The following is a 26,911-nucleotide window of genomic DNA, read 5'->3' on the forward strand; positions in this document are numbered from 1 at the left end:
TGTGTTGCAGTTCTAGCTGAAGAAAATCCGGAGAATGAGTACTACCTGCCACTCATACTTAATGACACTACAGAATTACAACATCCCTCCATCACAGATACTGTTTCTCTTTAAAGTATTTTGTAGGCTTGCCATGCAAATGTGGAAGACCTCTTTTACAGGAAGGCTGACAATGATGAAAACATATCTTTAATTTTCACTTGATATTGTTTTCTGTTCTTCTTTATAATGATGAGTTTACTTTCTATTCAGCTTTAAAAAAAAACAAACCAAAACAAACCCCACCCCCCCACCCCCCCCAAAAAAACCCAACCAAGGACAAAAGGGAAGGTAGTATGCAGAAATTTCTGCACACTGTTTAAAAATAACTCTAAATATTTCCTGTGTTATCAAATCTATACAGACATAATGTGGAAAATAATAAAATGAACCTGTGTGGAGCATAGCTTACTTCCACTGGCTTTCCTTGATATTTTAAGGTAATGAGATTTTTCATTCATGTTTTTCCATTGGAGTTATTGGGAATTGTTCTGTAACTTCACAGATGCACCATGCTGGGTCTCCCATCAGCCCTAATCCAAAGGCTGTTTTAACATCAGCTTGAGTGGAACATGAAGTTCAGGCCTTCAGGAACAGCTTTAGAAAGTGCATTATAAATCAGTTTATCACATCTTTTCAGTAGCCAGAATGGACCCGCTCCTATATGTAGGAAACATGATAATGGTCAGATTCTCTTTAGAGATGCTGTCTCTCTGGTCCAAGAGCTGGAGCAGTGCAGCCACTAGGGACCCCAGGACATTCGCTGTCTCTCTTCACAACTCTGTTTCACCTCCTGCATTGGTTTGGCCCTGTGATTCAGGACAGAACTCATGCAAAATGATGTACACATTCAGGTGCTTTTTTGAATAAATTTGTTCTCTTGAACTGAACTCTCTGGAAGTTGAACTGCATTGCAGAGACTAGCAGAAGCAGTGGCTATGGCCATTTCATGTGCAGGACCTTCAGAAATGGGCAGGGCCTTGGGAAGGAGAAGACAAGACATCCAAGTCCCATTGTGTTGCTGGAGAATAGGAATTTTGTGGTCCACAGGTGCAGTGTTGTGGCAGCACAAACCCGCAAAACTGGAGATGCCCAAAGAAAGGCAAAGGACAGGAAGAACAGGTTTCTGCGGCAAGCCAGATTTTCTAGGCATGTAGCATGTGTGGTCTTTCTGGAGAGCTGATAGCAAGCTGGAGATTATAGGGTAAAATCAATGTATAACAAATGCTTATCATAAACACTTTATAAAACAGTATGACAATCTTGAAAATATTCCTCTTTTCTCCTAGTTTAGTAGGGTTATTATAATGTACCACTTAGGGACTAGAATGTTGTAAATCCAAAAAGGTTCCCAAGGATGGAGGTTTGTCCCATTTGGTTGATTTGTGATTGGTACTTTAGAGACCAAATACAGAGGAGGGAGAACATGTAAGTCTCTGGGGCCATACTCCGTAAGAGGTTTATTAAGGTTTCGTTCCCACTACATAATATAGCCAGAGAGAGTGAGCAAGCTCTGAAGAGGGACAGGTGTAAAAAGGGTGAGATCCCATCTTGTACAGATGGGCACAAATGTAACAGTCCTAGAGAAATCCCCAAAGCAGATAGCCTTGGGAGAGATGGAGAAGTAGGTTGTCTGCAGTCCAAATCAACTGCAAAGGTCAACCCCAAAAAGACGGTATTCTTGTGGCGCAGTGCAACTGAGTTGACTTCTTGGCTTCCTGGCAAATGAGAGCATCAAGGAGTCTCCCTTTGAAGACAGGAGCATCCATGGCTAAGGCATATTTCTTCCCAACGGTCACAAAGCCAAACATTAACGTCTTCTACCTGGAACAACTTTGGGACTGTCAGAAGCTGAAGTGTCTCCCACTAAGCCAGAGGAGTTTTTTGGAGGGTGGAAGCATCAGAATCGCATCCCATATGTGCTAACTAACTGGTGCTCAGGACTGGCCAGTACAAAGGCAGCCTCCACGGTCCTGTGGGTGCTAGGCTAAGAGGGGAAAAGTGTACTACACTGTAGTTACAGAGACCTCAAAGACAGGGGTTATTCTGGGGCATATTTGAGAAATCAGTTGGGACATTCAAAAATGAACAAGAAAAGCTTCTATAGGTACGTTGGTGATAAAAGGAAGACTGGGGAAAATGTGGGCTGTCTCCAGAAGGAAATGGGACACCTGGTTATCTGGGACATGGAGAAAGCTGAGGTACTCAATGACTTTTCTGCCTCAGTCTTCACCGGCAAGTGCTCCAGCCACACCACCCAAGTCGCAGAAGGCAAAGGCAGGGACTGGGAGAATGAAGAACCGCCCACTGTAGGAGAAGATCAGGTTCGAGACCATCTAAGAAACCTGAGGGTGCACAAGTCCATGGGAGGTGATGAGATGCATCCGCGGGTCCTGAGGGAACTGGTGGATGAAGTGGCTAAGCCACTATCCATCATATTTGAGAAGTCATGGCAGTCCAGTGAAGTTCCCACTAACTGGAAAAGAGGAAACATAACCCCCATTTTTAAAAAGGAAAAAAGGAAGACTCAGGGAACAACAGGTCAGTCAGTCTCACCTCTGTGCCTGACAAGATCATGGAGCGGATCCTCCTGGAAACTATGCCAGGGCACGTGGAAAATAAGGAGGTGATTGGTGACAGCCAACATGGCTTCACTAAGGGCAAATCACGCCTGACAAATTTGGTGGCCTTCTACAACGAGGTTACAGCATTGATGGATAAGGGAAGAGCAATGGACATCATTTATCTGGACTTGTGCAAAGCATTTGATGCTGTCCTGCATGACATCCTTGTCTCTAAATTGGATAGACATGCATTTGATGGATGGACCACTCAGTGGATAAGGAATTGGCTGGATGGTCGCACTCAAAGAGTTGCGGTCAACGGCTCGATGTCCAAGTGGAGACCAGTGATGAGTGGCATTCCTCAGGGCTTGGTATTGGTACCAGCACTGTTTACATCTTTGTCAGCGACATGGACAGTGGGATTGAGTGCACCCTCAGCAAGTTTGCCAACGACACCAAGCTGTTGTGGTGTGGTCGACACGCTGGAGGGAAGGAATGCCATCCAGAGGGACCTCAATAGGTTTGAGAGGTGGGCCCATGTGAACCTCATGAGGTTCAACAAGGCCAAGTACAAGTTGCCCCTGCAACATGGGTCGGGGCAATCCCAAGCACAAATATAGGCTGGGCGATGAGTGGATTGAGAGCAGCCCTGCTGAGAAGGACTTGGGGGTATTAGTGGATGAAAAACTGAATACGAGCCAGCAATGTGCACTCGCAGCCCAGAAAGGCAATCGTATCCTGGGCTGCATCAAACGAAGTGTGGCTAGCAGGTCGAGGGAGGTGATTCTCCCCCTTTGCTCTCCTGAGACCCCACCTGGTGTCCTGTGTTCAGCTCTGGGGCCCCCAACATAAGAAAGACATGGACCTGCTCGAGCAGGTCCAGAGGAGGGCCACGAAGATGATCAGGGGGCTGGAGCACCTCCCCTATGAAGAAAGGCTGAGAGAGTTGAGGTTGTTTAGCTGGGAGAAGAGAAGGCTCCGGGCAGACCTTATAGCGGCCTTCCAGTACTTAAAGGGGGCCTACAGGGAAGATGGGGAGGGACTCTTGATCAGGGAGTGTAGTGATAGGATGAGGGGTAATGGCTCTAAACTGACAGAGGGTAGATTTAGATTAGATATTAGGAAGAAATTCCTTACTGTGAGGGTGGTGAGGCACTGGAACAGGTTGCCCAGAGAAGTTGAGGATGCCCCCTCCCTGGAAGTGTTCAAGGCCAGGCTGGATGGGGCTTTGAGCAACCTGGTCTAGTGGAAGGTATCCCTGCCCCATGGCAGGGGGGTTGGAATGAGACAATCTTTAAGATCCCTTCCAACCCAAACCATTCTATGATTCTATGAAGTGCCATTTATATCAACAATTCTTCTTTCTAGAGAGTCAGTTTCTTAAATTTCTGGGATTTCACAATCTTATAATTTCAAGTCTAGCTTTTCTTTTCTGCCCTCCCCCGCCCCATCTTTCTTGGAACTCTTCTCTCCAGTCTTGGGAGTCGGGGTTGGTTTTTTGTTTGTTGGGTAATCTACTGCTTTTGTTTATTGTGCTCAGCACATTCAGAAGTGCCTTTTATTTAGAATAAATAGAGCCTAGGAAATGCAATGTGTTGGGTGGAATTTGTTGCTGTGAACACTGTAAGTCCTTGAAAAAGCAATGAGCGTGAAAATACGTCTTAATGAATGTGTCTAGTTTGGCATGTCTTCTTTTCAAGCAAGGAGAAAAATAGGACAAATATACTACCTTTCTTCACATACTCTCATAAAAGAAAAGTATGCTCTATAATAACTCACTGTTGTTAATTAAATGAGTATTAATATTGTTAAAATAAACTCAGATTCATGGTCATCCTATGACCAACTTTTCTGTTAATCCCTGAAGTCCTGTAGCCATAAAGGTAATGAAGGCAGGTAGCTGAGGTTCTTGTTGCCTGTTGCTCTTTTGCATTTACTGTAAAAGGAACTGATCCCTGAAATGCATCTAGTATGGATATTGGGTCCCCAGTATCCACCACTAGGTTATCGACAAATGCATTCCTGTTTTGTCACAGTACTTGCTAATGTAGGCATGGCCACTGAGCACTGGAAAAGGCTAATAATGCATTACTATATAATTGTGCATTGCACAAATGTTGCGTAGTAATTTTTCCATAGTTTAAAATATGCATCATTTTTCAAGTGATATCCTGTGATTATGGCTATGTGGAACTCCATACAGAGGTGATTCTCCTTCTGCATTTATGATTTTTGTCCTTTATCCCAGATCTTCTGTAAAGCAGCTCCAGCTGCAGGCTTTATAGAAGATTTCTAGGCAACTTGCTTGGTCCTTTGCTTTGCCATTCTCTGTCCCTGATCCTTGTGACTGCTTAACCTCCAGTGAACAGTACAACACTGAAAAGTAAAATACAGAGAAATTGAAATGGAGCAGTCTCTAATGTATAGCTTGCATTGGCATTAGCAGAAGATGACAAACTTCACGAAATAACTTTGGAACGTGTGAATTACTTTCAAATTTGTTGCCACTGTGTAAAGATACTATATCAAAACAATAGTCTTTCACAAACTTCAAATATCAAAACGAAATCCAGCAATAAAATAATAGATTAAATCATAGTCAGGCTTCAGCTGAGTGCAGCCATGCTAACAGCAAGTTTTTATTGCTTTGCACCATGAAAAGAGTGAGAAAAACATAATTTTTCATATAAAGTCTTAGAACAGAATGAATGATTGCAACTGTATGACAGAAAAAGTTTCAGTTCCAAGCAAGAAACAGCATGCTGATCATGCTAAGTCAAATCAAACTCGACTGTATCTTGCTTTCTCCACCCCTCCCAATATAGTACTCGTGAGCATAGAAAATTGTGGCTATTTCAGTGCAAAACAAATTTAATTAAAGTAGTGAAGTGATTCACTTATTCCTGTGGATGTCACTGATATCTCCTGCTCTGTATTCCTTTTAACTAAAATAGAGTTGTTACTAACTGAAGACACTGTTCTTTCTTTTTCTCTCCTTTCTTTAGTTTCTCTAGATGTTGTTTGAAATGTAAATTTTAGCAATCCCTGTAGTTTAGACCTGAAAAGCGTCTTGCCCCTGTCAGAACAACACTGGTGGATTTCCTACTGGCAACAATCTTTTGCTGAATTTTGCATTTTCTCCCAGAGTTTCTGCCCAGAAGAAGACTTCTCCCTTATCAGTCCCAGTCACTCATGGAAGTGAAGATGTCTGATTCTGACTGGCAAAGAAACAGAAGGGATTGAGTTTTATAACCCTCGGGATTTGAGAGCAATTACTCTCAGCTACTGACAGCAGTGTCAGTATGCCCACTGCTGTGTTCTTACTGCAAGTCTGAGCAAGGAAAAAAAAAGTGGTTAAGATTAAATTTCAGTCAGCCAGACAAATGATAAGTGCTCTACTGCACTGTATTAAAAGTAGAAAAACTTGTCCATGCATAACTGAAGCCTCAAAACTAAACAATATCATAGTTGCATCGTGAACTGTCAGTTTGGCCAAGCCTGCCTCTGTTTTGTTCCTTTTTTTCTTTTTTTTTCTTTTTTTTTCTTTTTTTTTTTCCCATCCCAATGTTTTAATGCGAGTTACATCTGAAGGACTTCGAAATAAAGAACAGTGTTACTAACACTGTATTCGGAAACCACAGTCCCTCAGAGTTACTGAGAAGAATGTTCTGCATTTAAGAAAAAAATCCTTATTATCCTATAGTTTAGTGAGTACTTCTGTTCTCTTCCCTCATCCCAAGCTATGAGACATGCATTACTTCTAAAGATGGTTTTCTGACTTGCCATCTCTTAGAGCCTTTACTTACCTGTGTAGAGTAGCCTGCTTGTTTAGCTTTTGAATTTCTAGTTCAAATATTTTGCTTAAATAGTGTTTGTATCTTCCTTTCCCTTTCAGTGATCCTCAACAATGCAAGAGTGAATTCCATGGACAACATTTTGATATACTCATTCAGTGTAATAAAATCTGGGATGCTATTGATCTCTGCATCAGGACAGAATTCTTTTTTAATGCTTAGTCACATTTTAATGTGGATTATAAAGTGTCAAAGTAATGCATATTCAGTACAAAGGTTTAACCAGATTTTTATTTAAATTAAAGCATCTGACGTATAAGTGGGGAGGAATGAAGCTTTGCAGAACAAAGATTTGTCACTGAAGTTGGCTGATTCTTTAGAGAGCAAAAGAGTGGTACTTCTATTCTGAAATCTGTATTTGCAAAAAGCCATGTGAAAAAAAAACCTAAAAAACCAAAGTGACAATCAGTTTTATCTTTGATACCTGCTTTCTAACCTTGCTTCATTTTGGGGACAGATCCTAGACTATATTATTAAGCTCAAACAATACTGAGCCCTTGCCTAAATGAGGGAAACAGCAAATTTTGTTTTAAGATCACTTTAAGTTCTAAGTGAAGAAATCCACTTTAACTGATTTAATTACATGGCTGCAGCTTACCCGGTCTACTTGCAAAATCTTTATCATAACAAAAGTTGCATTCATTCTTATTTTTAATTTTAGGGAAGTATAGTTGTTTCTTGTTCACAGTTAATAATTACTACATCATGTGATTTTTGGGGTACGTAAAGGATTCATTCAAGAGAGGGAGAGAAAATTTGGGCTCCTCCTGTAGGCTTGCAAATATTTTTCTCAATCTTTGATTAACCTTTGGTCATCTAGTACAGCCCTGGCATTTCCAGGGCTAACACTACTGTGACTAAAAAAATGTGTTTTACTGTTGGAAGTGGTATTACGTCAGGTTTTCTGCCATTTCAGACCCTATCTTATGTTTCCTTACACCATTTCATGTTCAGTTGTATTTAAAACACAGTTGTCTTGCTGATTTCAAGCCAGTATAACTTAAGCCCAGAAGTCTCTGTTCAGATGTGAGCTGTTCACGACTCTGATGTTTCCATAATGTTCTAGAGGATTAAACAAGCATGCCATATGATTCCTCTCTACTGCACGTTATTAAACTGTGAAAGCTCTGAAGTTCATTGACACCAAATGTTGCAGATGCAAAACTTACAAAATTAGACAAATTCATGGAATAGAAATTTATCAAGGATTATTAAACACAACGGGAGTTTCTGAAGAGCAGATCACTGGAACCTAGGAAAAATGGGGAATTGCCACTGTTTGCCCCAAGTCCTTTACTCTTCCTAGGCATCACTCCAGTCACTTCTGGGTACCAGACTAAAAGGCTGTTTGGCCTAAGAGAGTACAGCTGTTCTTGTGCTCTTATTGGTATCCACTCACTAAATTAAGTTAAATGTCATATTATTATTTTCATAGTTAGAAGCTTCAAAGTTACAACAGAGATTTAGGATGTACTGGAGGAACAGTCTTGGGATATGCTGGAGTTGCACTGAAACCATCATGGCTATATCTTTTGCTTTTCTATGTAGCAGAATATTTAGATGTCATTATTTTTGTTGTAAGAGAGCTAAAATTTGCTGTTAAATGATATAGTAATTGTAGGCTAAGATGTCTAGGATTTTCTTCAAGTGTTTCTAAACAACTTTTATTACACTCTTTTCTAAAAAGGTTGTTATTGCTATTTTAAGATGTTTTTATTCACACTTTTCAAGAGTCTATTTTAGAAAATTACCTTATTACTTTGGAGGTGATGGAGATGGAAAATGTAATTTATTTTCAGAAAAATCAAGTCTCCTTTTTTCAGTCTGAGTCAAGGGAAAAAAATGTTCCTTACTTCTTCATGTGATGTTCAAATTGTATTTGAACTTTCTCAAAAAAGCAAGCTGCTTCAGATGACATCCTAAGTCAAACTAAATTTCTGTAAGTTATTGCTAAATCCAGTATTTAGCTGATTATTTTTAATAGCTGTAAATAAAAGCCAGAAAGTGAATTGATCTAGAAACAGCATAGATCATGAAACATCCTAGTGCTATACTCTTACTAAATCCCACAAAGCAGTATGTCACCTGCAACTAGAATCTGGGACAATCATTAATTTACTCGCTTTTTTCCACTTGTCCAGCTGAGTTTTCCACCAGTGATGTCACACTTTCTAGCTGACCAGCAGACTGATATATCACTGTCTCATTTTCTTTCAGGCTTTCAGTTGCAAAATGGTAAACTAGACAAAAGCCTCGTATATCTTTCTGTATTGAATTTATTAATTGCTTGCTTAAATCAAGGTCATCTTGACACTTGCACTGGATCTTGCTACAGTCTTCAGCTGGACTGAATTCATTGCCAGCTCTGCAAGAAGTATTGTAGCAATGAGTCTGGCAACATTTCCATTATTCTCAATCTAAACTCAAGGGGTGATGGTTCTGCTAATAACCCAGGTACAGCTAAAAAAGAAAAAGGCAAAGACTGGATGTGAGATTCAGTCTCTATTTCCTTTAAACTTGGGGAGGAACGGGGAAGGAAAGAAATTAAAAACAAGTTTCCCCACTCCTAAGTAAGGGAATTCACAGTTCTCCATGGTAATCCTGAGTTCATTTCCACATGCTTAGCTATGTTGGCACACAAGGCATTTAATTTAACATGCTGATGATAATGAATTTTTATAGCAAGGAAGGAGACAGGGGATTCAGAATTTAATGGAATCTGCCTTTGAATTTTCTTGATGATAATATTTTACATTTCCATATCCCTCTTCATCTCCAAGTTCCTAAAGCACATTACAATTATTCTGGAATTGCTGAACTCATGACTGAAAAGAGCTATGAGCGGTATCAACAACAGACCTTGTACTTTCTTTCTGAATTAATTATTTCAGTCATACATGCCTCAACCCTTGCTTGCAGAAGTTCACTGAAAATAGATTCAGCTAGTGAAAGCTGAATACTAGTGTGGCCGTGAAGGGTGGGTAGGTCTCTCCTTTCTAGTCACTTCCTTTCTGACCCTCTTCACCATGTTCACCTGGAGTGTCCTCATGAGGGAGACTTGTATTGATTCGGTCATGCAAAAAGCAGAGCATAATGTTCATATCAACCCATGCAAAACAAAGAGCCCTAGCTAATTTAACAGCATGCAGCAAATTGTGCATAGCTGGTTGGAGCAGGGAGTGAGGGCGAATATATTACTGAGTTGTTGGTGCAGAGGAATTTGGGTAGGTAAGTAAAAAGTTGTTACACTAAGCCTCATAATTCCAGTTTGGGTGACACCAATCCTTAGGGATAGATTTTCAGAGCTGTAGGAATTCTGCTGACATTGATGGATTACTCCGTGCCACTCTGAAAATCTCTCAAGTTTTTGTAATATGGGAGAGTCAATGATCTGTTATCCCAAAACAGTAACAACTTGGCATGTAAGCAGATGGGTACATCGTTTCAGATTTGGTCAGACACTTCCTTTGACTGTGTGTAAATTCAGTAATTATAACTTGAGAGCTTTCAGCATTTATCAGGAAGTCAATGGCATGTCTTCATTGTGATTGCATGAGTTATACAGACTTTTCAAAGAGAATAATAAATGGGGCCAAAGCTCAAAATTCATATCAAGAGGGAGATCAGAGTTAAGAAAGATCCATTTGTAAAATGTGCATTTGTCCTTCCAAAAATGCCAGCTAAATACTGTCAACTGCTGAAGAAAATGCTGATGAAACACTTTTAATAGCTGTAGTATGTCATACACAGAACAGAAATTAATAAGTAATGAAAATTACAGATTTTTTTTGTTTTCTTCTGTAACACTGGTATGCATTCATGTGCAGCATGTCTAGCTTTTCACAGTTCATCAGTAATAAAACAGTATATTTATTTCTAGAACACAAAATTGGCAATGGAGATTTTGGAGAGTCTGCGACAAATTGCAGTGTGAATAACAAGGAGAAAGAAAAAAAAAAGAACAGCAAACGTTCACATATTCACCAGACTTTTTAGCGGCACAACAGTTAACAGAAGTAGAGAGATATGACACAGTTCCTGGAGGTTCGCTTCATGCATTTGTATCAAGCTGCATGACTTTTCACGAGTTCCTATTAAAATTTTTAAATAAATGAAAGCATCACTCTCTTAGAGTATTCTTTCTGTAGCCTCAGCAACAAAAGTAGGAAGGAGGAGAAATCACAGATGGAAATCCTATCTGTCTGATCTCATACAGGTGGAGCAGTAAAATGTTATGAGGGATAAAATGCCATGATCTCTCAGAGGTATTCCCCTTTTGCTCCAGTACAGACAAGAAAACAAGCAGCTTTCTCACATTATTCCCGCCTCAGGCAAAGTGTGGATGGCTCCTTCCTGGTGTATGAGAACAAAAGTGCCTTCTAGTGCTAGAACAGGCATAATCTGGCTCCAAAGCGCTACTGCTGAGTTTAGCCTTATCCAGGAGTGGGCCAACAATGTGGCTTCCACACGTCAGCAGCCTAGTGGGTGCTTATTTCTGGGGTATAACTGACTGGCTGGCACAGTGGTTTACAGTAAGTTTGGTGAGGTTGTTTGGAACATCTTCCTTCCATAGTTATAAGCAAGTGCACCAAATGTCCGTATTTATCTAGAAAACAAAACGCCAATTCTTACAGGTGTGCAGTTGATGACTATGTAGTTGAATGAAACAGCAACTTATTTCTGAGAGTTTTCATTTTGTTGAAAAAGTAATCCGTGTGCTATACAGCTGGACTACAGTTATATCAACGTAAGTGAGAAAAAGATTTAAGTTCTTTAACTTTTTTCAATAAAAATGGAAATAGAACATTTGATGCTATCATTCAGTCATTAACAGTGCATAAAATGTTGATTTTCTTATGTTAGTATTATCTTCATGATAAGTCAGGTATATTACTCCTTCACCTTAAATACACTGCAGAGGTTTTGTTTGCTACATAAACATTCAATTAAGGGTAATATACATCTGCATAATATTGTATATGAATCTATATCAAATACTAGGCTACTGTGATTGCTATGAAAGGCTGGAGTCTGTATGAGTGGTTTTCTTTTTTCATTGTAGTTAATATTGAAATTGAAGGTGAAATTCAGCTCTTCAATTTGGATACCTAAGTATAGGTACATGTCAGGTAGATGAGGTACGTGCAAGTTCTTGTATGTGAGTTAAAGTATCCTATCATAGGCAGTGGAAATTTAAGGTGAAATTTGGTTGCCTAGCTGTAGGTGTCTGGTATCATTTTAGACACTATGGTTATACTGAATGGTCCGTTGCTCCTCCTATAGGATAGGGGTCTGCTGTAGGTCCTGGATCATATCTGCAAGTCTTAAATGGCCCTGGGTTCCTCCTGTGCTTAGGCAACTGCATCTCATCCATGGTCAGTACAGGCAGTGCAGTCAAGGTGGGTATTCAGTTTCCTCTAGAGTGGACCTGAAAGCTTGCTGAGCTGAGCTGGCAAACCTTCATTTACTAGGTCTGTGGTTCTGACAACGAGCACTTAGAAACCTAGCTCTTATGCAAATAGCAGCACTGAAGTGTCTAACGTGCAAACCAAATACCACCCTGCTCAGCTACCTATTTGTTTATCTAAATCTGAAGTGAAGAGACCAAGTTGGTTTTTTTTTTACGGATATACCAACAACAAATTATATCAGGCAAAATAAAAATGGCCTGTTTCTGGTCAGGGTCAAAATGTTGAGATTCCTCCTCACTCCCCTCCCCCTAGCTCCCCCCCCCCCCCAAAGAAAAGATTGATTTGGAACACACGTAAAATCTCATGTCTTCATCTTTCACATTTTTTTCAGTGCTTAGGAGGGCATACACATGTTTGCTATCACTTTTTTTGCTTGAAATTGTGAAAAGACACCCTTCAAGTCAAAAGTAATTCTGTAGTGCCTTGTGGTTTATCCTCTAGTGTCCTGTATTTAGCTGAAAGCCAAAAAAGGAAATACAAGTTTATGAAACTTTTCCACTTTGAATCACTCTACTCTTAAAGAGCAACATAGATTGGGAAATTATACACAGGAAAAAATAACATCTATCAAAAAGAAAATCATGTGTTAGTATAATTTTGAGATATTTGAGAATATTGGATCAACTGGGTTCTGGGTTCGTTTGAAGGCAGTAGGGCTTTTCAGAGACAGCAGAGGAAGGATATTATGTAGCATCTTGATCTTGTCTGAGTAATTGCAAAGTGCTCAGAGTATCTCTCCTGAAAAGAGCAAGAGTGCAGATCCTGCAGAAAACTTGTTTGGAGCCTGGTGTTATGCAAAGGGAGTGACTTCGAAGTGCCTGTCTAGCCAACATGTACCTCATCAAGCATCTCGATTAAATATGATGTCTTACAGTTGTGGCACTTATATTAGAGAGCTCTCAAGGGATTTATTTTTTTTTTTGAGCATGACTGCTAGATCAGATAAAGAAGCATTTCTGTGACAAGTCCTTAAGAAATGTGGCTGGTGAGAATGGTTTGTTAAAATTGTACATTGTGGTTTTTTCAATATTCTTGTACAGAATATCCTGACTGAACTCCTGTTACAGATGTATATGGAAAAATATATGCGAACAAAGCAAAGTGCATACTTTTTCCAAAGCAAAGAGCAGGCTTTCGAAAGAGCAGTAGAAATTGGGGCTACAACTTAACCACTTTAATCATCACTATCTTTTTCTCTAAGACATGAATGGTAATTTTGAAATTTTGCATATTGATTGTGGATTTCAGCCAGTCTTATGTTTTAGTAACTAAAAATTCAAGTGTGTTGTATGTGAGAGCTAAACTAGAAAGTGCTCTGGTTAAACAGACTACCAGTTTTGGTTGCAATCTGTTTAAACCGAGTGTTCTCCAGAGAAGCCATGGTGATGCAGTTTGTCCTCTCATGCCCAGGCTCTGTGATGAGCACGCTGCTGTCTGGCTGTACGCTGAACAGCACACAGCTGAACTGAACAGCACGGCTTTGGCGAAGACTGGTGCTGAGGTGAACATACGACACCTTTAAAAGATTCTAATTAGGCTTTATCCCTACAGGTAAAAAGCTACCGCATTAATAAACTCATGTTCCTGCCTGTATTAACTTAATATCGGTCGTACATGTTCTTACAACTGATTGCCCTATGATTTCAGCTGTGAGGCCTGATGGATCCCTGAGACACAGTGTTAACTGCTCAGGAATTGCAGCGCACACCAGTGAGTGTGGAGGCAGTTTCCTGCACTGCCCTACATAAAGCCCTGATCAACTAGAAACTATACCTTCTAATATTAACTTAATCCTCCAGATCTGTAACACTTTTCGCTGATTTAGATTTGCCATTTTCCCTCCTCATATGAGGCCTCAGGACTGCTGGGTCTTGGTCACTCTGTTTTCTTCTTGTCCCTTCCAACAGAGAAGGGACAAAGAATGTGAAACAAGGATGACTTACCCATCCCAGTTCCTGAATATGTACCGGAGGAAGAAATAGGCTACAGAGAGTTTAAAGTTGCTCTAATACCTGGATTCAAAAAAAAAAAAAGAAAAGGGAATAATATTAAACAGAACTTATTATGTCTCTTAGGGGGAGGAAAAAATTGCACAAGTGTGGCTGTAAGTATGTCAAAGTATACACTCTCAGAAATACATTGTTGGTTATATTCCACACAAGAAGTGAATCTTTAAAAGACTAAAATACTAAATCTTTAAAAGCTAACTTGACAAAAATATAATTATTTATGGCATTATCTCGAGTCATTAGCCCCCCAGGAATGGGGCTGGTAACAGACATGGGATCATAACCACTGATGCTCTGTAGTCTAGGCCTGGCAGTTAGTTTTTTATGTTTACAAACAGTCATTTTTACAGTTTCAGTTTTATGAACACTTCAGTCATTTATACATATCTAAAAATGAGAAAATAAACTCTATAACATGTTTCGTAATTACACCAAAATCAAATTGCTGCTAGGTGTTTTCATGGTCATTTTATTGCAATGGGTCCTATTTTTTTCTTTTAGTGGAGAGGATGCTACAGAGCAGTTAATAAAGGCTTATTTTGAGAATGTCATTTCTCAAACTCCTGCTCCAGCAAATCGGGAACAAAACTGCATAATAAATATTTCCCTGCTGTAATTGGTTTTTGAGTGACTTGGTGATTTGGCTTTTTTCTTCTCTGAAGTAAGGCATTGCAGAGACTTTTGCTCTTTTGAAGCTTGTCTCTTAAGACAAGACAGTCTAAGGGACTTTATAAGACCGCTGTAATGACCCCTAAATAGGCTAACAGTTTTATAGCAGTCCCCAAGAGGGAAGCTTCCTTTCAAAAGCAGCTGAATATAATGAAAAAGGCAGTGGCTCCACATTAACTTTTCACAAAGCCAGAAAGACTAAGCGGCTTTTTGGATTAATAACAGGTTTATGGCATCCTTCTCTGCCAGACTGTCTGTCAGCATCTGTGACTCTCCATTATAGGTGCTGTCAGGCGCTCAGAAAAATGCGGTTTAAAATCCTGGGCGTTTAAGATGTTGTGGAGCTGTGTAAAGTCTTGTGTGCACACAGGGGCGAGAGCTGTGAGCTAAGTGCTGTTGTTTCATCCCAGCTGATGACATCATTTAGTGTTTACAGTAACAACCTCCAGGTGTAAACCCGTAAGATTCTGGGCAAAGTGACTTCCATACTGGCCTTAGTGAAAACCTGAGTTTGAGGACTCCTGCACACACACAACAGGTTTTCAGGGCTCTGCAGAGCACTCGTGTAGCCTCTTCTTGGAGAACATAGTGTGAGATTAAATTCTTAATCCCAGTGCACGCAGACAAAGGATTTCCTCTTTTGTTAGATTGGGTTCCCCTCATTCATTAGATATTATATTAGCTGTTCAAAATGGATTTTGCTAAGGTTTGTGTAATCAACAGTGATGTTTGCAGGCTCTCTTCAGGTTCTGCTGACTGTTGAGGTGGAATATGTACACTATGCCCATATACATATATATATATTTCCTAAGTTCTTCCCACATCAGATATTTAAAAAAAAAAAAGAAAAAGACCAAAAAAACCCAAAAGAACAGATCGTAGCTTTGTCATTGTGAAAGCAGCAAGGCAGTTCTGTAAATTATGTGTTTCCTCAGTGGAGATTCATACAGAACAAATGCTTTTGTTAAGAAATTGAACAGCAGAGAGTTTTTCCTTGATGCAAAGTGCTTATGAAATGGAATCAGTACTTCTGAGCATCAGAGAACCACTCATAACAATCGAGCTTCCTAAGTAGCAGTCACTATATATATCCTCTGCAAGACTTTCATGTGGTAGTTCGCATGTAGCTTATCTACTGAAATTAGAGCTTTCAAGTTTTGAGAGGCCAGTTCAAATTAGGCATTCCTCAGGGTTCTTCGGTTATCAGATCCTATAAAACTGTAAAATTGCATCATAACATTGCTATGTTATGATTATAATTACAGTACTCTGTGTTAAAATGCAGTTATATGGCAACAGCATGCAAAGTGTCTCTTTCCCCATTTTTCTCTGGCCTTAATCTTCCCATTAGGATGCCATCTCAGGATAGATGATCTTTTCTCATACTGCCTCATCTCGTCTGCTAATGGCTGTTAGACTGGGGATGTTCTCCATGTATCCTTGCCACCTGCCCCTGTCTCAGTCAATGCCTGCCTAAAGAAAAGGTAAATAAATGAGGAAATTCAATTGCAACACCCATACCCACATGCTTCCTCTGCCCTGGTAAGACAGAGTGTGACCGTGCATCTCTCTCACCCCTTCTCAGTGCCCACACACGTGCTGGCTGGAAGAGGGTTTCCATCAGCTGCAATGCAGAGCTAGCTCAAGTCCTACATGAGTTATCATTTCTCTTCTCCCCTCCTGTGCTGTTTTTAGCTGGTGGGTACTAATAATGTTCAGAAATGTAAAAGCAATTTTCTAACAAAAATCTGAAACAATTCAGAAGTCAATTTTAGCTGTATTTTACTGACAGGGTAGGCAGAGGTACAGTAAGACAGAAGCAAGCATTACATGAGATTGGGTAAGAGTGCAAATAGTTTTGAGGAAGCTAGTTTTGTTGTATGTGCGCAGGGCCATCTTGTTGCTGGCTTATTTTAATAGAAAGGGTGCTCTTTTTTCTTCTGCAAAATGAATTGCCAGAACTGCTTTTCTTCATTAGGGAAATACTTTTAATTGCTGGCTCATTTCCTTCCTCTAAATTTCCCAATAGGTATTTTATTATTATCTTTGCTTTCTCCCTGAAAAGTAGTCTATTTTTAAATATGCAACTGCCTGTTTTCTCCTTCCAGTGTTTCAATTTTATTCTACAAATGCAGCTTTTAGAAAACATAATTGTCTGATTAATTTCATAGGCTGTTCATCTATAAATACTTATATTCAGAGTTAAAGATGACTTTCTGAACTTAGTATTTGGTGACGAATTTCCTCAGCACTAATTTTTGGGGCAAATACCAGCAACACTTTCAGTTAATTTAAAAATAGGCCTAATCTCTGATTTTAGCAATATTTGGGCAATTTGTTAATGCATTTTGTTAAAAATCAGATACCAGACCTTCCTTTTACAGTGATAAAGTTAGGCATCTATAAAGTCTAATTTCATATCCTTGATGGCTTCAGAGTTTGTTCGTTGTGGTGTCATCTCAATGGAAGTCTGAAAATGCAATTTCAGTAAATAGAATATTTAAAGGGACAAGAGTTATCTAATTAAATGCAGTCTAATTGTCTTCTATTGCAGCTGGCAATAACTCATGACACTTAATCACAGATATATGAAGATAAGGAGCCTTGGATGATTGATTAATGGATTGATTGATTGATTTTTCATCAGTCATGTCATAAACAGTCTCCCAGGACTGGGAAAAGGCAATCAAAACTTAAGCTACCAAAATGTAACTGCTATCTGGCTGGCTGATCTATAATGATTTGCTTTGTGAATATCTTTCTCTCTTCTTTCAACTACAGAGAAACTAAGAGGTTTTCTACAGCATACTATTGTGCAACTACAGAGCTCATTCCTGGATGCCAGCTGCTTTTTCTCTGGTTGAAGTTACTAGGTTTTTTTCACTTACAGCCTTACAGTTATATATATGGCAAAACTTTTTGTTCAGTAATGTTTGTGGTTTGGATCCAATCAGATCCAGTATTTAAAAGCAAAATATTCATGCAGTTGGATTCAACAGAGGCTCTTATTCTTAACCTAAATCTTGTTTGATAATATCCTCTGTCTCCTAGAGGTTTACAGTACCTTTCAATTTCTGTTAAAAAATGTGACAGGAAGAGAATTAAACCTGAAAAGTCCCATGCTTACATATGTGATTACATCATCGTTGAATCATGATATCTTATTTTGTTGAGAGGGAACTTTATTGTTTCATGTTGTCCTGGTTTCGGCTAGGACAGAGTTAATTTTCTTCCTAGTAGCTGGTATAGTGCTGTGTTTTGGATTTAGTAGGAAAATAATGTTGATAACACACTGATGGTTTTAGTTGTTGCTAAGTAGTGTTTGTACTAAGTCAAGGATTTCTCAGCTTCTCGTGCCCAGCCAGCAAGAAGGCTGGAGGGGCACAAGAAGCTGGGAGAGGACACAGCCAGGACAGCTGACCCAAACTGGCCAAAGAGCTATTCCATACCATATGACATCATGCCCAGTATATAAACTGGGGGGAGTTAACTGGGAGGGGGGATCACAGCTCGGGAACTAACTGGGCATCGGTCAACGAGTGGTGAGCAATTGCATTGTGCACCACTTGCTTTGTATAGTTTAATTCTTTTAGTATTGCTATTGTCATATTATTATTATCATTATCATTGTTTTTCATTCCTTTCTGTCCTATTAAACTGTCTTTATCTCAACTCACGAGTTTTTTTTCCTGATTCTCTCCCCCATCCCAGGGGTGGGGGGGCAGTGGGCGAGCGGCTGCGTGGTGCTTAGCTGCCGGCTGGGGTTAAACCACGACACATGTCTGTTTCGGTACTATTTTCATGTACATCTTTGGCCAGAGTCCCAGTTAGTAATTTGAAAGCATTTCAGAGACATAATGTAGTTATTACTTTTAAATATCACACATTTACTTTATACTATCTTGATTGTGACAGCTCATCTCACACATTTGAAGCCTTAATCTGTTAAGGGACAGCAGTTATTGAGGAAACGGGCATGTGGTGTTTGGACTGTATTTGGGAGTATCTGTATATGTAATGTATGGAATGGATATTCAGTCATTGAATTTGACAAATACTGAACACCAAGGCTTAATCTGAAGAAGGCTTAATCTTCAATTGTGCTGAGGTTTCATGAATAGTGCATGCATTCAGCTTTCCTGAGAAGATTCAGTTGTAGTTGGAGAAGTATGGGAATATATTCAAGGTGTCATCAGACAATATCCCTCATGAAAACTGTAAGAAATTAATTTTCTTTACAATCTACAACAAGATGGCAACTCAGCGTCGAGGATTGCCTCAGATTAAAAATAACTCTTTTCCCCAAAAGAGAGGAGTTATGAGAGAGGTTCTAATAAACATTCCCTTTATACTCACAAAGGTTGCCAACAGTAATCCTCATAGCTGGTGCAAAAAATCTCTGGAAAAATCCTTTTCTTAAAAGTTGTACTCCTCAATAGAAGAGAGGTGATTCCTACTTCATATGTATGCAGTATTTGGACAGAACTGTACATCTAGAGAAGCAATGGGAAATAACGCTCATATCCCCAAAATACCTGGAAAACAAAGAAAAAAGAAAAATTTTCTTGAAATAGTAATGGATATGTTCTCTGCTTTCTCTGCACGTTCTTTCATTTGGTAATGTCACGCTTCTACGTCATTAAAAGATACTGAGAATTTTGTTTCGCTTCATACTCTTATTTATACATAATTCTACGTATCTGCAGAACTCTACATCTGTGTCATATAACTGTTAAAATTATTTTCTTAATTCAGTAGTTTACTTGCAAATTCAGCATAATTTCTGAAGCATTTTTCCATCTTCTTATGCATATAGTACCTGTAGGGGATGGAATATATTATGAAGCAGGTGTAATCAACCGAAGCTCATAAACAGGTCTGTCAGAATGAAAACTCATAGGTATCTATTGATACCAATAAAATGTTTCTCTACAGATGGGAAATTTATGGAAGACTCCAACAATTTCATTTCCATGGTAATGCACATTAAAAACCATGAAGGCAGCGACTGAGAACACAAGCATGGATCCTAACCTTACTAAGAGCTCCCGAGCTGCTCAGGCCAACTTTAGTAGCTAGCTGTATGTTCCTTTTTGTAGTCATATTGTAAATTTACAGATGGGATTAAAAAAAATGAGGATGTGGGAGACAAATATTTAATGGTACATTTATAAAATACATCTGTATGAAGGTTATAAAGCTTTTCCAAAGAGCAAGAGGAATTCTGTTTTCCTTCTATCATCCAAGTAGAAGTGAATTTGTTTTCTTCCAGAAGTATCTAAGGTTATTTAATTTGAATTAAAACAGTAAATGAGACTTTTTTTTACACAAAATTTGGTAGTTGTTTATACATGAGTAATTCCTCACACACTGACAGAACTGTTGAGCTGAAGGCTATAATTTAAGTTTTTGATTTACAAGATGTATGATGAGTCTGCTTTAAGCATGGATCAAGATACCATTTAAAGCATTCTTAAAGAGCAACCAACTAGGCTTAGTGTTAGAGCCTTCTAGTTGTGGAGGTAGGGGCTTAGCTACTAGTAATTAACTGGAGTAGCTTTATTAGTTATGAAAAACTGGAAATGCAAAAACTGCACAGTTTTAACTATAGTTTAAATATTGCATGCTTATCTGAAACAAGCTATTTTGGTAATTATTTTTTCTTCTTTGTCTCTCAGAGCTCTTTCCTTGAGACTTTGTGATGCCTTAAATGTAACTTTTAATTTCTATGGAAATTCTGTCAGAATGATAAATTAGACTGGGAAAAAATATATTTTTTGTCAAAACCTTTCAATTTACTGTATCTCCTTTGTATACATGACAGTAAAAGCAGTTTCTGTTGGCCATTAAAGAAGAAAAGAATTTGGTAAGGTGGCTGACTTTTGTCATGTTCCTGACAGTATAGTTTTAATTATGTTTACTTGTATGACTAACCTAGAGCTGCTGAAGTTGTTAAAAGTTGCTTCAAAAGTGTCACTGAGATTTACTGGGTAAGTACATCCTGGCATATAAAGTACAGTAGAAGATATAGAAAACATCAAGGAGAAAATAACCTTATTATATCTGCAACAGTTTAAGTAAAACGCATCAGTAATGGTGTTAATGTAGGATGAAATCCAGCAGAAACAGGATTTATGGTCGATATATTTAACCTAGAATGTGAACAATTTCATCTAGAATATAAGTCCTTGCCAAGTATATCTTCAGCTCAGGACCATGTCAGTAAGAACGGGTTGTGTATGTTCTGGGGAGTGGGTCGTGGGGAGGGGGGGTCAGGTCTGCATGCCAGCACGGCGTGGTGTGAGGGTAGTCCCACGCTGCTTGCTGGGTAGAGGAGGTGCTGCAGGAGAGGAACTTCCCCATCACCGGAGATAATTCTAAATTCTAAGTCTGCCTCTTCCATTTTCTATGCCACTGTTTATTTTTAAAATTTATTCTAAATTTAAAACACTACCATCGAGGCTTTGTTTATTTTGCTTTGGCGCAGAGGAGAAGGAAGGGAGGAAGGAATTGAGAAATACCAGCATGTACTACTTTTACATTACTTGTAGCTATTCAGCAGAAAGCTGGCAGTGCTGTTGATTTAAATATTTTATGGTTACAACAGCTTGGGATGAGTTAAGGAAGACTGGGAATCCGGGATGTGTTTCATCTCTCACCTCAGTCCATGCACTTTTTTTTCCTTTCACTGTTGTACATATCTTTTGGGAAGGTGCAGACCATCATAGCTACTGACTTTGACAGAAATTTTGGAATTTCCTATACTTAGGTTTTTAAACATTTACTAAATTTTGCCTAATAAGATCTCAAAATTTTACTTTTTTACTGTGCTAAATGTATATGATTTCAAGTCTAAACTGATTGCAGTGAGGTTGAATGGCATACAGAGTATTTTGAGTGTTGGAGTCTCAGCTTTGAAATAAGTTTCAGTCATTGAAATAAGCAGACATTACCAAGACACTGACTGTCTTCTGAATCATGCACTTGATTGTGGAATTGGATATCTGCAAGCTGCAGGATTTGATGGACCACTAGCACAATCTCCCATGGCACATGTAGAGTTCATGTATTTTACCTCTGAATTTGCTGTGACGTGAGCATGACAGCAACTACTGTCATTTTAAAGACCACGAGAACTAGGAAACTTTCTTCCACAAATATATATGTATTTGCCTCTCTCTGAGTGGCAAATGTACAGTAAAACAATCTTTTGGAGATTTAAAATGAAACAGCATTGTAAGCCTATAGCTATTAGGAATTTCTTGGATGTTCTTATAAAGGGTATTCTAGTCAATTATGTTTAGAAATGTTAAAAAATACAATTTTTTTAAAGGTGTTATCTGTGAGTACTGCTCATTGCTTTGTTAGAGCATGGCCATTGTTACAGGAACAAGGCCATCTTGCCTTGAAAGCCATCAAACATTTTGCCATAGATTTCACTGATGTGGTTACAGGAACTGTATCATGGGGATTTGGGGATAGTGAACATTATAATCATAATATAAGATGATTGCATGAGGTAACTGTTTGCCTTGCCAACTGCGTGTGGTTAGGAGCAAAGCTGTCTTCTGCAACACATTTGCCATTTGTACTTTTTTCTTCATTGTTGACTTGCAACGTAGTCTTTTCTACTGCTCCCAGGAGCAACAGGACTCAGATTTTCAAGGGTGAGTTTTATATAAAACTAAGGTGCATCTTCTATTCTAATCTGTATTTGCTGTGGTTTTTCTCCCCCTTTCAGGAGGATACAGATCATAATTACTATACTTCAAGGACGTATGGTCCGTATGATTCTACCAGCCGGGATTTGTGGGTCAATATAGACCAAATGGAGAAAGACAAAGTAAAGATTCATGGGATCCTTTCCAATACCCATCGGCAAGCAGCAGTAAGTTATTATACCTTTTCCTTCTTTGACTGACATGGATATTTTTCACCAGTGACAAACACAGTAGTATTACTAAATATTGTGACTACTGTTCACAGAGCTTTATCTTTGAATTTTAGTTAAGCTGTGAAAGTCTGCACAGTGTTGCTGTCAAATGATTCCAAGTTGCCTTTTTGCACCTGCTGTAACAGTCCTTCAGAGATGCCTTTACAGATATATTTAAAATGCACCTCTATTCTTAAGGATCACAAACTATCAAATAATAAACTAGTCGTGTTGCTGAAGTCTGAGGGAATTTTACCATTGACTTCAATAGCAACAGAACTGGGTCCAGGATTAAGCTGCTGAAGTTTAAGTCTCCCATGGAGTGTATCTGTGTTTGCACTTACATTTTGTATGAGGTGTCACACTTATTTTTTCTTTTGGGACAACTGATAAAACTCATGAAAATGTCATATAGTAACAAGTGATAGATGTGATCACAATTTCAGGGTATCAACAAATAAATATCACAAAGTGTAAATAACAATCTTGTTTAACTTATTGTAATCATGCTTCCTGGTAAAACTGGTATGAAAATAATGGGCTTATGTGCTTAGAAGTGAAATTGAATGCTGCATGATTTACAGATTGTATTCTCAGATCTCACCTGTGGCTGGAAACTGCATATATAGAAAAGCCAATATTAGCACAAATTAAATACGGAAAATTACAACTCGGAATTGTGGTTCATGAGATTTTTGTTTCATCCATTCGCCAACTTAGCTCCAACAAAAAGTCCTTGGGTTTTGCCAGTTTAAAAACAAAATCTAGTTAATGCCTTATTTAAAAGTTGTACAGTTTTTAAAGATGCTAGTGTGTTTAAGAGTTTTAAAGCTGAGAGAAAAGCCAAGTTTAATTCATCTTTTCTCTCAGTTTATCTGTTATCTCCCTGGCACCAGCCAGCTGACTGGCTCAGAAAAATGTAAGAGGCAGCAAGAAGAAATACTGTGGTAGTTAGCTCAGAACACAAAAAGCGGAGTGGGGTGATAAATCCACTACATGTGACTAACAGAGAGTCCAATACATAAAATATATTCCTCATAGCCAAAAAGACTGTAAGGAGCCAGGGATAATGCAAATGCAGAGGGTTCAGGCAGTTATGTATCTTTGGGGTAGATTTAATAAAACACTGTATCAGTTATTTTCTTAAGACAATTTGTTTCTAATGAGAAAAAGACCTCAAGGGTACCTAAAAGTGAGAACCTGTATGTCTGCCTTGCCTTCTTCATCTGGGATCCTGGTGCTCTGTGTCGAGGGAGAGAATGGAAACATGCAAAAAAATGTAATAAAGGAATTAAAAATACCTGTATAAGGTAAAACGTCTTTCTCTAATAAAAGTAATTTATGAGGCTTGGGACCTAAACTTTAGTGAAATTCCTTTGAGAAATTTTAACCTGTTGTTTAATGATTAGTGAAGATGACACCCTTCCACGCCTTTATGCTATGCGCTTTTGTTTCCAGTTGGATCCCTGAGATTATACACCTAAAAATGTCAATGCCAAGGGGGACATTTTGTTGAAGTTATTGAACCAGAGGTTTAAAATGAAACAATGCTTTTGGTCTGGGTGTGGGATCAGTGTGGAGGACCATTCAGCATGGCAGAGGGGAGCTTGGCAGCATGAGGGCTTCAACTGTTTCTCCCCAAAACAAGAGGTTTAAGACTTTTCTGCTGAATGTCAGATGCCCAATCTGCCTTTCTGCCAGCTCTAGCAGAGAAGGCTGTGGTCCCAGTTTAGTATACTGATATCCATCTCTTTTCATACTTACCCAAATATCTTGGACTGTGAACTCGCGTGGCTGCAGCCATGTCTACATACTGTTTTAAAGACCTCTTTTTCAGAGATTTATGTCCCTCCTGAAGGGTGAAAAAGTACCAGTGAGTCATCCTGTAAGGCTCTATATTTTATTTATGTGTCTATAATTGATTTCTTGTACGTGTCCAAGCAAACACCCATGTGTACTACACAAGGAAGTTATTTAAATAAGAGATGTGTTCTCTATGACTGTATAACTGTAGTCATATATTCTGAGCAGTTCATACATCACTAAGCAGCAATCTCTTCCCTTCTCTTCCATAGAGATAAACTTTGCCATTACTCTTATTAAAAGGGCATTTTGCACATCTTTCTGTGACTTGGTGATTTGCATGCTGAATAATCTAAAGATTATTCTCCAATTTGACAGTAGAACAAGGAGTTAAATTAGTATATGCTAAGTGTTAATGAATTTTTCCAATAATGTCAGGGATTCTTTGAATGCTAAAAATTTTACACTGAATTTGTGTGGTTTCCTTCACTTGGAAGTATGTAATCCTAAGAGTTCCCAGAAGCTGCCAGTTGGTTTTGCTTCTACAGGAAAAGTGATAAAGAGAGGATCCATGAGATGGTGTGGCTCTATAAACAGCATAGTCATAACACAAAATATGAATGGAACAATTAAAACATCTAGTACTACAGGATTTATATCACTAGTAGTGATTATTTTTTTTCAATATATTGCCACCATCATCTTAACTGTATAATAAAATCTTAGATGTGGCTTGGATGCTTAATGTGTTTAGATTAGATATCTAATAGTTGATTACTCAAACACTGAACTAGATACAGGATCACCTCATACTTGGAAACTCGATTCCCTTTCCTGACAGTCCGTTCTATCATTTATGCATGGAGAAAACATTTTTATTCCAATGAGTTGAAAATTCTGATATTCTTTCTCAAAAATGAGGTATGCTTTCTAGCAGCAAAAGTAAAAACACATTTATTTCTAGTGGCTGTTACAATATTACACTTTAAAACATCCCTTAAATCTTGTTTGTTCTTTATTACAGTATTACGCTAAACAGTTGTCTATATTAAACATTTTTACGTTGTCAGAATTTAAAGCATCATTTTTTGATTGAAGTCAGTGGGAGATCTATATCTGGCTTGAGTGGGCATAGGATCAAGTCTTTACTGCCAACATCTTTATACTAATATTTATATTATAGCAATTTAGAAGACTGTTAAGGGGGCACGGTTTTCTTTTGAAGCAGTTTAATGGTTATTGTGTTATTCAGAAAGACAGTGCTAATAGGTAAAATGGACAATAGTGTAGAAAGGAAAGAGGGAAGGTTTGGTCAGAAAATTGATGTTTTTAACAGTGTTCTTGGAAAGTATGTTTGGTAGAGCAAGGACATAATTTAAATGGAGCGCATACATAAACATAGCATACAACTCAGCTGCGAAAACTTTAGAACATGGTAAAAACCCATTTGTTTAAGTTAATTCATGAGCTGTCTTTTGCATGTGTCATTTTGATTAGAAATGTTCAGTTGTACATCCATATTTATGTATATACAGAAAAGGTCATTAGAACCTACTCAGTCCAATTAACACAATGCAAATGGATTTTGCATTCTAATTAAAAACAAACAAAAAAGTGCTAATAAATCCTGTCAAAATTCTGTCTTCCACTTAAGTGGAAAGCAAATCTAATTTAAAGTTACTGTAAATTTTCAGCTGTTAATTTCATGCTAAATAATTCTTTAAACATTTCTGGTGGATGTAAATATAATTCTTCCTGAGAGAAGAAATACTCAGATATAATCTGAAAATAATAAACCCAGGACAGAAATAATAGTAGAGAAAATAAAGACAAAATGCTTTTTTTTTTTTCTTCCTTTTTTTAAATGTGTGGACTGTTGCCCTTTCTTAAGTGGAGACATCAAAGGTTAGGGTTGAGGGACAGTCACCAACAACCCATCTTCACACCAATTTTTACTGTAGTAGCTCCTCCTAAATAACAAATAATAATGGGCTGCATACCCAGTTCCTATCTGGGCTTCGGGCCATTATGGAAGTGATGTGGTTTTTATGGGATATTACATTTAAACAGTGAAAAGACCTTACTGAGATTTCAGCACCGCTTTCTCTCATGACTACTGATTTGTTCAGAGTTTAGCCAGGCAGCACACCAGATGATAATTATGGGTGGCCACAATAATCAGTGAGCTTTGGGAAAGGAGAGAGCCACAGGTGGAGAGGGAAAAAGAGTTTGAATTTGAATGGTGCTTTATGGTGAGCATAGGTGAGGAGAAGAGTCTGTTTTCCAAATTATAATTCTCTGCTGTGAATTCAGCTGATAGAGGATAGTCACCTGTAGGCTTACAGGGGAAAAAAAGATTTTTCTTCCTATTTCGCAGTAAGTACCTTAAGTAGCGTTTGTTAATACTTCTGTTGAATATTTCTTTATAAATCATTTCAGCTCCTAGTTAACAGTATAGAGAGGTTTGGGAACTGGTGTCATCTGGGTTTGATGGAGAAATTGCCTTCCAGTGACCAGCCTTCATCAGATGAGCACCCAGGTAGCAGAAGGATGTCAGGGAGAGCACTTG

At 38.5% G+C, this 26,911-nt stretch overlaps 1 protein-coding gene across 2 annotated transcripts in view; it reads left to right on the forward strand.

The window, feature by feature from the left end:
• PLXDC2 (plexin domain containing 2) overlaps nt 1–26,911 on the forward strand; it is a 285,028-nt gene that overhangs the window by 129,230 nt on the left and 128,887 nt on the right. For both annotated transcript variants that reach the window (XM_050892239.1, XM_050892240.1), the window contains exon 3: nt 22,348–22,494. In XM_050892239.1, coding sequence (XP_050748196.1) covers nt 22,348–22,494 — 147 coding nt within the window. The remainder of the gene's footprint in view (nt 1–22,347; nt 22,495–26,911) is intronic.

The sequence above is a fragment of the Gymnogyps californianus genome, chromosome 2 (assembly GCF_018139145.2).
Source record: "Gymnogyps californianus isolate 813 chromosome 2, ASM1813914v2, whole genome shotgun sequence".
Lineage (NCBI taxonomy): Eukaryota > Metazoa > Chordata > Aves > Accipitriformes > Cathartidae > Gymnogyps > Gymnogyps californianus.